Genomic DNA, 14,324 nt, shown 5'->3' with positions numbered 1-14,324 from the left:
TTCACAGCGCTGCGTCTCTGTTTGGCAGGTTCCTGGAGCCGAACCTTTTCAGGGATCTTTACCTGCTGTGGCTCCAAGGGAACAGTTTAGCATTTTAGTCTGAGGAGTGAAAATGTGCATATTTGGGGGCTCTGAATCTATGTGAAAAAAGAAGTTATTCTTGACTCCTTCGGTCTGGTTTCTGCTTTTAATTTTACATCTTTGAAAAGTCAGGACCTAGGTTTGAGGTACTGCATTTTAAGATATTTTGGGCCCAGGCCTGTATGTCACGATCTTAGTACTTTTTTTTTTTAATAGTTTATTTATTTTTGAGACAGAGACAGAGCACAAGCAGGGGAGGGGCGGAGAGAGAGGGAGACACAGAATCTGAAACAGGCTCCAGCCTCTGAGCTGTCAGCACAGAGCCTAATGCGGGGCTTGAACTCACGAACTGCGAGATCATGACCTGAGCCGAAGTCGGATGCTTAACCAACTGAGCCACCCAGGTGCCCCACGATCTTAGTACTTTTTACAAGATACTTTGTGATTTTGTTGGAGTAGCTAAACTTCGTATTTCCTAGATACCCCACATTTTGAATTACTAAACTTAGAGGAGATAGAATATACATTTTAAACATAAAGATACTCGTTTTTTGACATTTGGGCCTTGAATCATGTATATAATTTTTAAAAATAGGTTTTCCAGAATACACAGATTTAGTGAAATACTTAGTGACTTATTTATCGATCGCCTGTGTTTTACTTTGCCTCACTCAAAGAGGACCAGTCTTTGAATGGAGTAATTGAGGTAGTTATCAGATAACCTTGGGATTTATATAAAAAACATTCTTTACTTTCTTGGTTGTAAATTTGACTTCTGTCATTCAGTAAGGTGACCTACCAAATTAAACTAATTAGCAGACTTACTCTTGCTTGTTGATTTACATCTTCTGGTTTTCTCCTTTTTTTCATTGTTTTTATATACTGAACCAATGGGTATAAAACTGTGACCCCAAACTGAAGTGTTCTACACACTTCTGAAGTCTTATTATAGGGTAGACTTTAATATAGGGCTTGATAGTTTTTAGGAGCTTTTAGGTGCTTGTTCTCTCCCCACCAACTTTTTGTTTGTTTGTTTTTTGTTTCTTAAGTAGTGTTCGGTCTGGGCATGAAGCCCAACACTGCACTTGAACTCAAGACCCTGAGATCAAGAGTCAGATGCTTATCTGACTGAACTACCCAATCCCTATGAACGTCTAATTGTGCAGAATTTATGATAATTCTGCTCAGCCACTTCTGAGTTTTGCAAAGGAAGTTGTTTTTGTAAAGAAATGCTTTAATATTTTAGCAAATATGCCATTTTTTGTTTATCGTTGGGTTTTTTAGTAGCATGTATTTCTCTGACTAAATTACCTTTTGTACCCAGAAGATAGTTATTTTCTCCGTGGTGTTTTTAAAAAGGCCTAGTGTAAACTACCATCTGTATAAAACAATAATTCTTTCAAAATGCATATCTTTGAAATTCATAGGACTTTTTTTTTTTTTTAAGATTTTATTTTTAAGAACTCTCTATACCCAACATGGAGCTCGAACCCACAACCTTGAGACCCAAGAGGTACATGTTCCACTGACTGAGCCAGCCAGGCACCCCTGAATTTCATATGACCTTCTAATTGCTGACATCATTTGTGGTTTAGGAAGGGAACAAAACTTTCTCACAGCGTGGGTTTGGAGAATGGCACTTGGAGAGTGAGCTTGTTATTTAAGTGGATGAAAATGAATTTGTCCTCTAGAAGTTACTGTTCCCATCAATTTACTTTGATCTTTGGAAAAGGACATTGGTCGCTAATATGTTGGGTTCAGTTTTTTAATGTTACCCTCTTTCCAGCTGATAACCATGTTTTATTACTGATATTATGAGAATGATTAATAAGAAACTGACTGAACAGCAGGTCAGGTCAATTTGCTGTGAGTGCACGTGACCTATAAGTGAGGGTACTGCCTGTTGGTTGTGAGATCCATCATGTGTATCTTAGACTTAGCATAAGTTATGTAACATATACAATTACATTTTTAATTTATAGTGGGAGGGAATAACATATTTGCTCCTCGTAGGCCAAGCCCATTTTGATTACCTTTGCTCCTGGTTCCTAGTTTGGACAGATCCGCACCAATTTACCAGAGGTAGATTGGGCCTAAAGATTAAGGCCTAAAGTTCAAGAATGAACTAAGTGATCATATAATAAGCAGGTAGCCTAATAGGTGCAAATTATAGGTTGTATTCCATAGGTTTCCTTTTTTTTAAAAAAATTTTCTAAATGTTTTATTTATTTCTGAGAGAGAGACAGAATGAGCAGGGGAGGGTCAGAGAGAGAGGGAGACACAGAATCTGAAGCAGGCTCCAGGCTCTGAGCTAGCTGTCAGCACAGTGCCCGACATGGAGCTTGAACCCACGAACTGTGAAATCATGACCTGAGCTGAAGTCGGACGCTTAACTGACTGAGCCACCCAGGCGCCCCTTGGTTTCCTATTTTTAAACCCTGTGTTGACTTATAATCATTGTAATATTAACAGAAAATGAATATATTTTTTCTTTTGTAACATATGTATATATATTTTTTTAATCAAAGGAATAAGTCCCCCTGTCAGTGGAGGATGGGATACTTCAACCTGGGGGTTAAAGTCAAACAGTGAACCTCAGAGTCAGCCCGTAGCCTCTCCTAAAGCAATTACAAAGCCTGTTCGGAGAACTGTGGTAGATGAATCTGAAAATTTCTTCAGTGCCTTTCTCTCTCCAACGGATGTTCAGACCATTCAGAAGAGTCCAGTGGTATCAAAACCACCAGCTAAATCACAACGACCAGAAGAAGAAGTAAAAAGCACTTTGCAGGAATCCTTGCACACTGGACCATCAAGAACCTCTGAAACAACTGAATCAAAAGTGAAAGACTCTACTCCATGTGTATCAGGGGAAACTCTGGCAGTAGATACTCTGTCGCCTAAACCTGAGGGCAAGCATGAAGAAACTGTTAATAAAGAATCTGATATGAAGGTATCAACTGGACGTTTGAAAGTGTCCGAAAGTGTAATTAATGTGAAAACAACTAGAGAAAACACACCTAATATGTCAACGGCAGAAACAAAGGACATGGCTTTGGAACCTAAGGAACAAAAACATGAAGACAGACAGAGTAACACGCCTTCTCCTCCTGTTAGTACCTTCTCGTCTGGTACTTCTACCACCAGTGACATTGAAGTTTTAGATCATGAAAGTGTAATAAGTGAGAGCTCAGCAAGTTCGAGACAAGAGACGACAGATTCAAAATCAAGTCTTCACTTGATGCAGACATCTTTTCAGCTTCTCTCAGCATCTGCTTGTCCTGAATATAATCGTTTAGATGATTTCCAGAAACTCACTGAGAGTTGCTGTTCATCTGATGCTTTTGAAAGAATAGACTCGTTTAGTGTGCAGTCATTAGATAGCCGTAGTGTAAGTGAAATCAATTCAGATGATGAACTTTCAGGCAAAGGATATGCTCTGGTACCTATTATAGTTAATCCTTCAACTCCAAAGACTAAAGTAATTGAATCTGTTGAAGGAAAATCTGAAGAAGAAGTGAATGAAACATTAATTGTACCCACTGAAGAAACGGAAATGGAAGAAAGTGGACGAAGTGCAACACCTGTTAATTGTGAACAACCTGATATCTTGGTTTCTTCTACACCGATAAGTGAGGAACATACTGTGTCAGACAAAGTGGCCGAGCCGCACGAAACTGCTGAAAGTAAGCCAGAAGCACACTTTGAGAAGGAAGATGTTTTCAAGGTAAATCTAGAAACTGCAAAGGGATTTTTGGATATGCTTTTCAGAGATTAAATCATTGTTTATTTATTATCTTGTTTGTTTTTTAACATTCAGTATTGCATAATGATTTGTACTGATTAAAAAAGATAAGCATTTTGGCATTTAGGTGTGGCATTAAGGATTTTAAAATCGAAGAATTTTTGATACTATATTATTTGAAATGTCTTTGAGGCAACTGTGATAACATAAGTTGATATTTCAATAAAACTAAGAATGAAAGATTTTCATCTTGCGCCGTTACTATTGAGTCTTCTCACCTTACAATTCTTGTATACTGTGCTCATTAATTTGTCATTTTGCAAAGGATTGATTTATGGTAACGTACATCTTCAAAGCCTTTGCCGATAAAGGTGTTGAAACGAATGTAAATACTATATGGGTTTTTTATACCAAAATTTGTTTTGCATGTTCACATTATTTGTAGCAAATCTTAAATGAAAAATTTAGCCTTTAGATTAATTATTGATGTGTTTCTGTTATTAATTACTTGCTTGTTTTCTCTTTTATGTTACTTTGATGTTTCCCTGCTAGCTATCTTAACATGAATAAGAATGGGAAATGTCCAAGGAACAAAAACATTGCTTAGGAATGACAAATTGCTTCTATCTAATACATATAAAAGGAAAGTGGTGTAAATTCTTTAACATTCAGTCACAGTTTTGGTTTTTCCTATGATTTTTAGATATAGAAATTGAGTTGGATTTGGCATCTTTAATAGACTCCTCTGAGATATAGGATGTCTTGAAGAAATGTCCTGTAAGTGCCATGTATTGAATTATTTAATGTAAAAAAAAAAAAAGTTTCAGATTCTGTTACCTAGGTTTAATATTAATCACAAACAAAATGCCCTGCTCTAGCTTTAATAGCACTTTGAATGGCTGAAACCAGCACTTTTTAGTATCAATAAGATATTTTTGAGCTACTTTCAGAAGGTAAGTGATTTCTAAATTAATCTAAACCTCAGTCAGGTAAGACTTTATTTTTTTAGTGCAAACAGCATCATTCCTCCCCTCATACACCAGCTTTTCGCTGCATCAGCAAGGCCTAAGGAGTAATATACTGTTATCATTCCTTTTTGTTTAGTTTTATACTGATATATCCTGGAGATTTTAAAGTTACTTGCCTATGGATTTTGAAAAATTATTTTTATTTTTAAATGCGATATGTCATACTAAAAAAATTACACATTACATATTTGGATTAAAGAATAATGTGGAAGAAGGGACACTTGTGTATCCACTACCCAGAGAAGATACGGGATATTACTAAAGGCTTTGAAGCCTTTACCTTTTTCTAAAATTTTCTTTGTCTCCATTCCTCCTTTGTGGGATATGCATACCTTTTTTAAGATTTTTTTTGGTAACAAACTGCTGTAAATATTCCTGTATATTAATGCAGGAGTTTTCTTCTCTAAAGTATATCTAAATTTTCTACATTAAACAGTGTGTAGATCTTCAACGAGATATTAAAGTGGTTTACTAATTTATACTCCCACCAGTTGTGTGTTTGTACTAATTTATACTCTTCTACCAGCTGTGTTTGAGTTCTTGTTGTTCTCAATCCACTATGTTCTCATTATTGTTAATTCTTTTTATGAAATAATACTCTTTTATTTATTATATTGATTAGATTACTTTTACAATTCATCACCTGCATGTAAAAATAGTCTTTGAAGGTTATTAATGTTTGACTTTGTGTATTCTCCTTATTTAGAGGGTCGAATTTCTGAATGAGAAACTGGATAAAAGGGAGGCTCAGTTATTATCTCTTAGTAAAGAAAAAGCACTTCTGGAAGAAGCGTATGATAATCTGAAAGAGTAAGTATTTTGCAAATGTAAATAATTATATGCTTTGTAAAGGCCCAAATATCAAGTTATTATTTAAGAATGTTTTTAAAACTAAAATGTTTAAAATTTAACCTGTTTACAGTAATTGAAAATGCAGTAGCATTCAGTTATATATGTAGAGGTTTTTCCTCAAATTATCTGTACCATATTACCTTTGGCTTGAAGAGAGGTCTTTTGTGAAACAAAACAAAAAAACCTTTTCCCTTTTAGTATTAGATATTTAAAAACACATATTTAAAGAAAACTATGATATTAAGAAAAACCCACAATATTTGTTTGCTTTAAGGAGGTGATTAATAAAATGTAACATATATTCAAAATTGAAAAATTTTACTGTTTTGTTATTTTTATACATCAAATTTTGGGGACATTTTGGATTTCTAATGGGTTGTTATTGAGATGTTTTAAAATAAATTAAGCAGGTAGTTTTTCTCTTAAATGTTAACAGGCTTAAATCTAACCTATTTAAGTAAGGTATATGTTGAAGACCGTGTTATTTTCCTTTTGCAAGCTGAACTCATCTTGTTACCTTAGAAATATGTAAACCATTACCTCTGTCTATTATTTTTAATTTAGTGAAATGTTCAGAGTGAAAGAGGAAAGCAGCAGCATTTCTTCCTTGAAAGATGAATTTACTCAAAGAATTGCAGAAGCAGAAAAGAAAGTTCAGCTAGCCTGTAAAGAGAGAGATGCTGCTAAAAAGGTAATGGAAATTAAAAATAATCCTAATTAAATTCTGTATAGACAGATTTTGAGGAATGCATTCATAATATTTAAGTATGGAAAAAAAAAGAGAAAAGATAAGTAAAATTAAAGGATACCATATAGTAGGGATGCCTGGGTGGCTCACTTGGTTGGATGTCTGACTTTTCATTTCAGCTCAGGTCATGGTCCCAGGGTCATGGGATGGAGTCCCACGTGGGGCTCTTTGCTGGGCGTGGAACCTGCGTTAGTTTCTCCCTCTGCACCCTCCCCCACTTGTGTGCTATCTTAAATGAACTCTTTCTCAAAAATAAAAAAGATACCATATAGTATATTAACACTTAAATTATAGATTTTTATTCAATATTTTTAGACTTAGAGATTTTTGATACTTTAAAAAAAATCTAAGCAAATGTTTGTATCATTTATCTGTAAGTCCTTGCAAGGTATATAACAAGGATCATTAGAATAACTTCATAAGTGATAATTTCATCAAAATAAATAGCATTTAAATCTAAATGGCACTTGGGGCACCTGGGTGGCTTAAGCCTCTGATTCTTGGTTTCTCTTCAGGTCATGATTACACGGTTTGTGAGTTCAAGGCTCTGTGCTGTCAGCATGGAGCCTGCTTGGGATTCTGTCTTCCTCTCTCTCTGTACCTCTCCCATTCATGTGCGCATGTGTGTGCTCTCTTAATTAAACTTCAAAAAATCTAAATGACACTGTATAAATTTTTTAAGAAGTATCATTACTTTCATTTGTTACATTCCAACCACTTCAAACATATATACTTGTTCAAGTCAGAGTGATTTTATTTCATTTATTTATTTTATTTATTTTTTTTAATGTTTTATTTATTTCTGAGAGAGAGAGAGAGAGAGAGAGAGAGAGAGAGGCAGCGTGAGCAGGGTAGGGTGAGAGAGAGAGGGAGACACAGAATCAGAAGCAGGCTCCAGGCTCTGAGCTAGCTGTCAGCACAGAGCCCGATGCGGGACTTGAACCCACAAACCGTGAGATCATTATCTGAGCCGAAGTTGGACGCTCAACCGACTGAGCCACCCAGGTGCCCCAAGTCAGAGTGATTTTAAAATAAAAATTTGTAGGGTTACCTGAATGGCTCAGTCGGTTAAGCGCCTGACTCCTGATTTTGGCTCAGGTCACGACCTCTCAGGCTTGTGAGTTCAAGCCCCTCATGGTGCTCTGCACTGATGGTGTGAGGCCTGCTTGGGATTCTCTTTCTCCCTATCTCTCTCTCCGTCCCTTGCTCACTGCCTCTCTCTCAAACTCAATAAATAAACACTTAAGTAAAACGAAACAAAGTAAAATATTGTAATGGTTAGTGAGTCTTGTGAGGCAGAACATTGATTTATTCTTATATAGGATTTCTCAGCACAATTCACATTTTGGGCTGCATAATTTTATGTTGTTTAGGATTGTACTGTGCATTCTAGGGTGTTTACCAGTGTCTGGGCCCGTACCTACAAGATGCCAGGGTCACCCTTACCTCCCCATCTCCCACTCTGCACCCACCACCCCCTTCCTAGAGTTGTGATAATTAAAAATGTTGGCAGACATTGTCAAATGTCCCGTTGGGAGAAAAATCACTCCTAGTTGGGAATAATTGTTCTAATTCTTATAATTTGTAACAATTGGCTATTTCAGCAATTGGTAGCCAAGTAAGGTTAGTAATTATTTCTACTATTCCATTATTAGTAATAACATTTCTCAGCATTTGCCCTTCTCAGTTAAGTTGCTTTTCTTGACCAGTGTTGATGTTAACCTTTATTTTTTAGTATACTCGTAAAGAAGAGAATTAAATGATATACTTTCTTGCTCATTTTAGACACTAACAGTAACCTCAGACAACCTAACTAATTTACCTCTTCTTTTCCATACTGTATTCCATCTGGACCAGTCTAACTGAGAAATTAGATTTTAATTAGTGTAATGTTTGTTTTCTGTAATGTACTTTGAATTACAGATCTAAGGTAGACCCAGACTATTAACTGTAGGTGGAAAAAGCTTGGACCCTAAGTTTATTATTTGTACTAATATATGAACTTAAGATCCATAGAAAATTCAAAGTGAATTGAATTAACCTTAAGTAAAGACTTTGCTTTTCTAGTGATGGAAAATAGATATGTCAACACCTATATGACAGCACAAGGCAGAATGAAGTAAATTACAGAGAAAGATGAATAAGCAATTTGGAATAATATAGAGGAGGATGAATTTTTAAAAAAAATTTTTTTTTTTTAATGTTTTATTTATTTTTAGGAGAGAGAGAGAGACAGACAGCGTGAGCAGGGGAGGGTCAGAGAGAGAGGGAGTCACAGGCTGAAACAGGCTCCAGGCTCTGAGCTGGCAGTCAGCACAGAGCCCGATGCAGGGCTCGAACCCACGAACTGCGAGATCATGACCCAAGCGAAAGTCGGACGCTTAACCGACTAAGCAACCCAGGCGCCCCGAGGAGGATGAATTTTGACCAGGGGAATTGAGGGAAGTTTCATGGAAGGCAGGATAGTCTTACTGGGCTTGATGAATGAATCAAGTTTTGATAGTTGGAAAATGCCGAGCAGTGTTGTGGATGGCTCGGAGTATGGGCTTTGGGCATTCATAAACCTGGTTTCAATTTAAACTCCAAGTTAAACTCAGTAGGTCTCTGACCTTCAAAGGTTATTTAGTCTTTAATTGTGTAGTTGAATAAAGTACCTCCATCATAGGATTGTTGTGAAAATAGAATTATGGATACAAAGCATAGTTTAAATTCCTAATGTTAGTTGTTTTTAGCTGTTGTTTCAGATCATTGCTTAAAACCAAATTTTAAATCCTAGAGCACTTTTCACATCACCATACTTCTCCATTGTGGTGTTAAAAGATTAACTGTCTTGACATGTTTCTGCTAAATCTCTGCTTTATTAAAGTAGATTGTACCTTATATAATTATGTTATTCTTCATTTTACAATGCACTAACAAGTGCAGGAAGTTTTAGATGAGAAAAGGAAATAAAGTGAAAAATGGAGACATGTATTGTTTGAAATGTTCCAAATACGTGATCAGAAGAAAATTTGTACAGAAACAAGAAAGAAAGATATTGAAAGTTAACTTATTCTCACTTGCATTACTATACTGAAACCTCTTTATATCTGAATTCAGGCCTTTTATCTTGTTTTGAAGCTGTTTACTTAATTAAGGTAATAAACACAGGTTAACAAAATACAACTTATGGATCTTTATTGAGAATGTGATTATTGATGGCTGCTTTGAATATGGAAAAATTGAAAAATATGCCCAGAATGAAAGTAATTCTTTATGGTATTCACATTCCTTTTTTAATTTTTTTTTAGGAAATCAAAAGTATAAAAGAAGAACTTGCTACTAGATTAAATAGTAGTGAAACTTCAGAACTTTTGAAAGAGAAAGATGAACAGATCCGAGGGTTAATGGAAGAAGGTGTGTAAAATATTTAGTTGATTCTGAAAAATACTGTATAAATAGGAAGAATATTTGCCACATGAGTAGCTACTGCTTCCCAATAAAAAATATTGGAAGCAAGAAGGCTTTGTGATTAAAGCTCAGAGATGGTAGGTGACAATTTATGGAAAAATAGGGAGCAGTATGTATAGAGTCAGAGACACGTGTATGTAGCCTTTACGTACATACACGTACTTGGTAAAATGACTTGCTGAAAAAGAAATGTTTGTGATTCCATAAAAAATCTTTTAACAGGTTTCATAGCCTGTCATTTATTTTTATTTATTTATTTTTTTTAATTCTTTTTTTAATTTATTATTTCTAGGAGAGAGAGAGAGACAGCGTGAGCAGGGGAGGGTCAGAGAGAGAGGGAGTCACAGACTGAAACAGGCTCCAGGCTCCGAGCTGGCAGTCAGCACAGAGCCCGATGCGGGGCTCGAACCCACGAACGTGAGATCATGACCCAAGCGAAAGTCGGACGCTTAACCGACTAAGCCACCCAGGCGCCCCTATAGCCTGTCATTTAAACCAAGATATTTGAGGTTATAATTCTGGAGTTTATATAGTATTTGAATCTCTAGCTTGGGTACTGTGTGGTATCATCATATTTGAGCATTGGATAGTGAACTTTTCATTATATTCTTATCTTAGTTTTTCAGTTATTAAGTACTCTATGAAAAAACATAATTAGCAGGGTTATAGAAATTAAATATTTTTTGCTAGATGTTATAAATTGACACTGGATTAATTTCTTTATGTAATTTCATAAGAAAGAAGGTAGTTTTAGAAATGGAGATTAAATGAATTTTTTCCTCTTTATTTATATTTTATTTTTGAGAGAGACAGAGATAGTGTAAGTGGGGGAGGGGCAGAGAGAGAGAGAGAACGAGAATCCCAAGTAGGCTGCATGCTGCCAGCATAGAGCCCCCTGAGGGACTCCATCCCATGAAGCTGCAGGATCATGACCTGAGTCTAAACCAAGATCTGGAGACTCAACCATCTAAGCTGCCCAGGTGCCCGTTTTCCTGTTATTTGTAAGAATTACACTTGCTACTTGCAGAAATTTTTGAAGTTTTAGGAGGTGTAGGAAGAAAAAATAGATCTTAATTGAGTTTTACAAGAAACTGTTAATTTCTTTAGTCCTTTTTTAATGCATTTTTAATACATTGTTAAGCATAATTAAGGTCACATATTTTGTTTGTAATCTTCCTTCTTTTACATTTCCCTTGCTACTAAATAATTTTGCTACCATTATTAAAGGCCATATTAAAGTCCCTTATAGGGGCACTTGGGTGGCTCAGTTGGTTAAGCATCCAAATCTTCACTTTGGCTCAGGTCATGATCTCACAGTTTGTGAATTTGAGCCCTGTATCAGGTTCTGCACTGGGCGTAGAGCCTTCTTGGGATTTTCTCTCTCTTCTCTCTGCCTTCCTCTCTCTCTCTCTCCCTCTCTCTCTCAAAATAAATAAACTTAAAAATAAGTTTAAAGTCCATTGTATGGCTATATATACTACTGTTTTACTATTTTCCTAATATTATGCATTTATTTCTAAAATGTTAATATTGTAAATAGTGGTGGGATGAGTATTTCTGTACTTAAATCATTGAACTTAAGAGAATTTCCAGAGGGTTTGAAAACAACTTGGAACAATCACTTCATTTCAAAAAGTTACTTTTATCCAATTTTTCTTATTCATTTATTCAGCTAATATTTACCAGTATGTCAGATACTATATTTGATACAGTAATACATTTGACACGCCCCTTATCCTTTAGGAGCTTACAGTTTAGCAAAAGAGAAATATGAGTACACAGATAATGTAAAACACAGTCTAAGTACTATAATAGAAGAATGGAGAATTGATAAAACACACAATCATTATGTCACATCATCTTGAGGTCATGAACTGCCTTTATTATAGCACTAGAGATTGAGGTAAAGGCTGTGTGCATGGTTTCATAAAATAATAAATTATTTTAAATATTTATATCAAGGGGCACTTGGGTGGCTCAGTTGTTTGAGCATCTGACTCTTGGTTTTGGCTCAGGTCATGATCTTGGGGTTGTGGGATTGAGTCCTGTGTCTGGGCTCCGTGTTGATCATGTAGCCTGCTTAAGATTCTCTTTCTCCCACCTCCTCTCCTGCTTGTTTTTTCTCTCTCTAAAAATAAAAATAAAAAATATTTATATCAAATGTCACTACTTGGCTTTTATTAATTTAGTCAGGGGGTGTGTTGATTTTTTTTTTTTTTTTTTGCTTAATGAAATTCTTTATACTGAAAAATGGAGTGATTTCATATGGGTTCATTTATTTACTGCTTCTGTATCCCCCAGAATTATTTTTAAATTCACAACTGAAAAGCTGGCAGACTCAAAGTTGAAAGCACACTACAGTAAATAACAGATTACATAATTACCTCGATTCATCATTTATTAACATCTAGGCACACCTGATTCATACATTCCTGCATACACATATACTTCCCTTTTGCCAAACCATTTGAATGTAAGTGACAGGTATAAGAGTCCACTCATAAATTCTTTGTTTTCCCCAGTTTCATTAAGGTATAATTTGCTAATAAAAATTGTATGTATTTCAGGTGCACAATGTGATTTTTTTGGATAATGTATACATTGTGAAATGTTACCACAGTCAAACTAATTAACATATCAGTCACCTCATGTACTTAACATTTTCCTTTTTTTCTTTTTTCTTTTTTTTTTCCTTTTTTTAAAGATAAAGACAGCGTGAGCAGGGGAGGGTCAGAAAGAGAGGGAGTCACAGACCGAAACAGGCTCCAGGCTCTGAGCTGGCAGTCAGCACAGAGCCCGACGCGGGGCCCGAACCCACGAACCACGAGATCATGACCTAAGCGAAAGTCGGACGCTTAACTGACTAAGCCACCCAGGCGCCCCATCATTTTCCTTTTTTTAAAAAAATTTTTTTAAATGTCTTTATTTTGAGATACAGAGACAAATAGAGAGCAGGAGACGGGGAGACACAGAATCCAAAGCAGGCTCCAGGCTCTGAGCTAGCCATCAGTACAGAGCCCGATGTGGGGCTCGAACTCATGGACTGTGAGATCATGACCTGAGCCGAAGTTGGACGCTTAACCAACTGAGCCACCCAGGCACCCCATACTTAAAATTTTTCTTATGTGAGAAGAATAGTTAAGATATATTCTCTTAGCAAATTTCAAGTGTAGAATATAGTATTATTATCAACTTTCCATTCTGTACATTACATCTGAAGAACTTATTCACCTCCTTAACTGAAACCTGTTACCGTTTATCTCCACATTTCCCCTGGTAACTAGCATTCTAGTCTGTACTTCTATGAATTCAACTTTTTTGTATTCCACATAAGAATGGGATCATGTAGTATCTGAATGTGACTTAATTTAAACCTCCAGTTTCATCCGTGTTATTACAAATCACAGAATTTTCTTCTTTTTCAAGGCTAAATAATGTATACACACATGCCACTTTTTTCTTTTGTAGAAATTAAAAAAAATTTTTTTAATGTTTATTTTTGAGAGAGACAGAGTGCAGTGGGGGAGGGGCAGAGACAGAGACTCCAAAGCAGGCTCCAGGCTCCCAGCTGTCAGCACAGAATCTGATCCAGAGCTCGAACCCACAAACTATGAGATCATGACCTGAGCTGAAGTTGAGGCTTAACTGACTGAGACACGCAGGCACCCCTTCTTTTTTAGAGTTTTTAATGAATTGGGAAAATAGTCACAATTTTAGATAGCAAAAACAAGTTACACATTTGTATGTACAATATTTTATATTGATGTATAACTGTACACAATGTTATATTAGTTTCAGGTGTATAAGCAGCATAGTGATTTAGAAATTCTGTGCATTACTTAGTGTTCACCATAAATACAGTCACTATTTGTCACCATACAACATTATTACAATATTATTGACTATACACACTATACTATAATTTTCATCTCTGTGACTTTTTTATAACTTGAAGTTTGTGCCTCTTAATCCTCTTCACCTATATCACCCCTCACGTTACCCCCACCTCACCTTTGGCAACCACTGTTTTCTTTCTGTAGTTAAGAGTGTTTTTTTATTTGCTTGTTTTGTGTTTTAGATTCCACATTTTAGTGAAATCCTGTGGTATATCTCTTTATCTGATTTATTTCACATAGCATGATAACTTGTAGGTCCATCTATTTTGTCGCAAATGGCAAGAACTCATTGTTATGGCTGAGTAATACTCCCATCATATGTATGTATGTATACACACATAGACACACACACCATTTCTTCTTTATCCATTCATTTATCATTGTACACTTTGATTGTTTTCATATCTTGGCTTTTGTAACTAATGCTGCAATATACAAAGAGCATTATATCTCTTTGAATTAGCGTTTTCCCTTTCTTTGGGTAGATACCGTGTAAGGGGATTCATGAAACGCATATTTCTGCTTTT

The 14,324-nt window shown here is 35.8% G+C and overlaps 1 protein-coding gene across 1 annotated transcript in view; it reads left to right on the top strand.

Moving 5' to 3' along the window:
- Positions 1–14,324, top strand: part of TMF1 (TATA element modulatory factor 1) — a 34,716-nt gene that overhangs the window by 1,020 nt on the left and 19,372 nt on the right. The window contains exons 2-5 of the mRNA XM_039248853.1: positions 2,610–3,805; positions 5,558–5,661; positions 6,268–6,394; positions 9,742–9,847. Coding sequence (XP_039104784.1) covers positions 2,610–3,805; positions 5,558–5,661; positions 6,268–6,394; positions 9,742–9,847 — 1,533 coding nt within the window. The remainder of the gene's footprint in view (positions 1–2,609; positions 3,806–5,557; positions 5,662–6,267; positions 6,395–9,741; positions 9,848–14,324) is intronic.

Source organism: Hyaena hyaena, unplaced genomic scaffold, assembly GCF_003009895.1.
Source record: "Hyaena hyaena isolate Hyena2069 unplaced genomic scaffold, ASM300989v1 scaffold_320, whole genome shotgun sequence".
Taxonomy (NCBI): Eukaryota; Metazoa; Chordata; class Mammalia; order Carnivora; family Hyaenidae; genus Hyaena; species Hyaena hyaena.
Note: the sequence above shows the minus strand (reverse complement) of the source record. Positions and strands in the feature narration are given on the sequence as shown.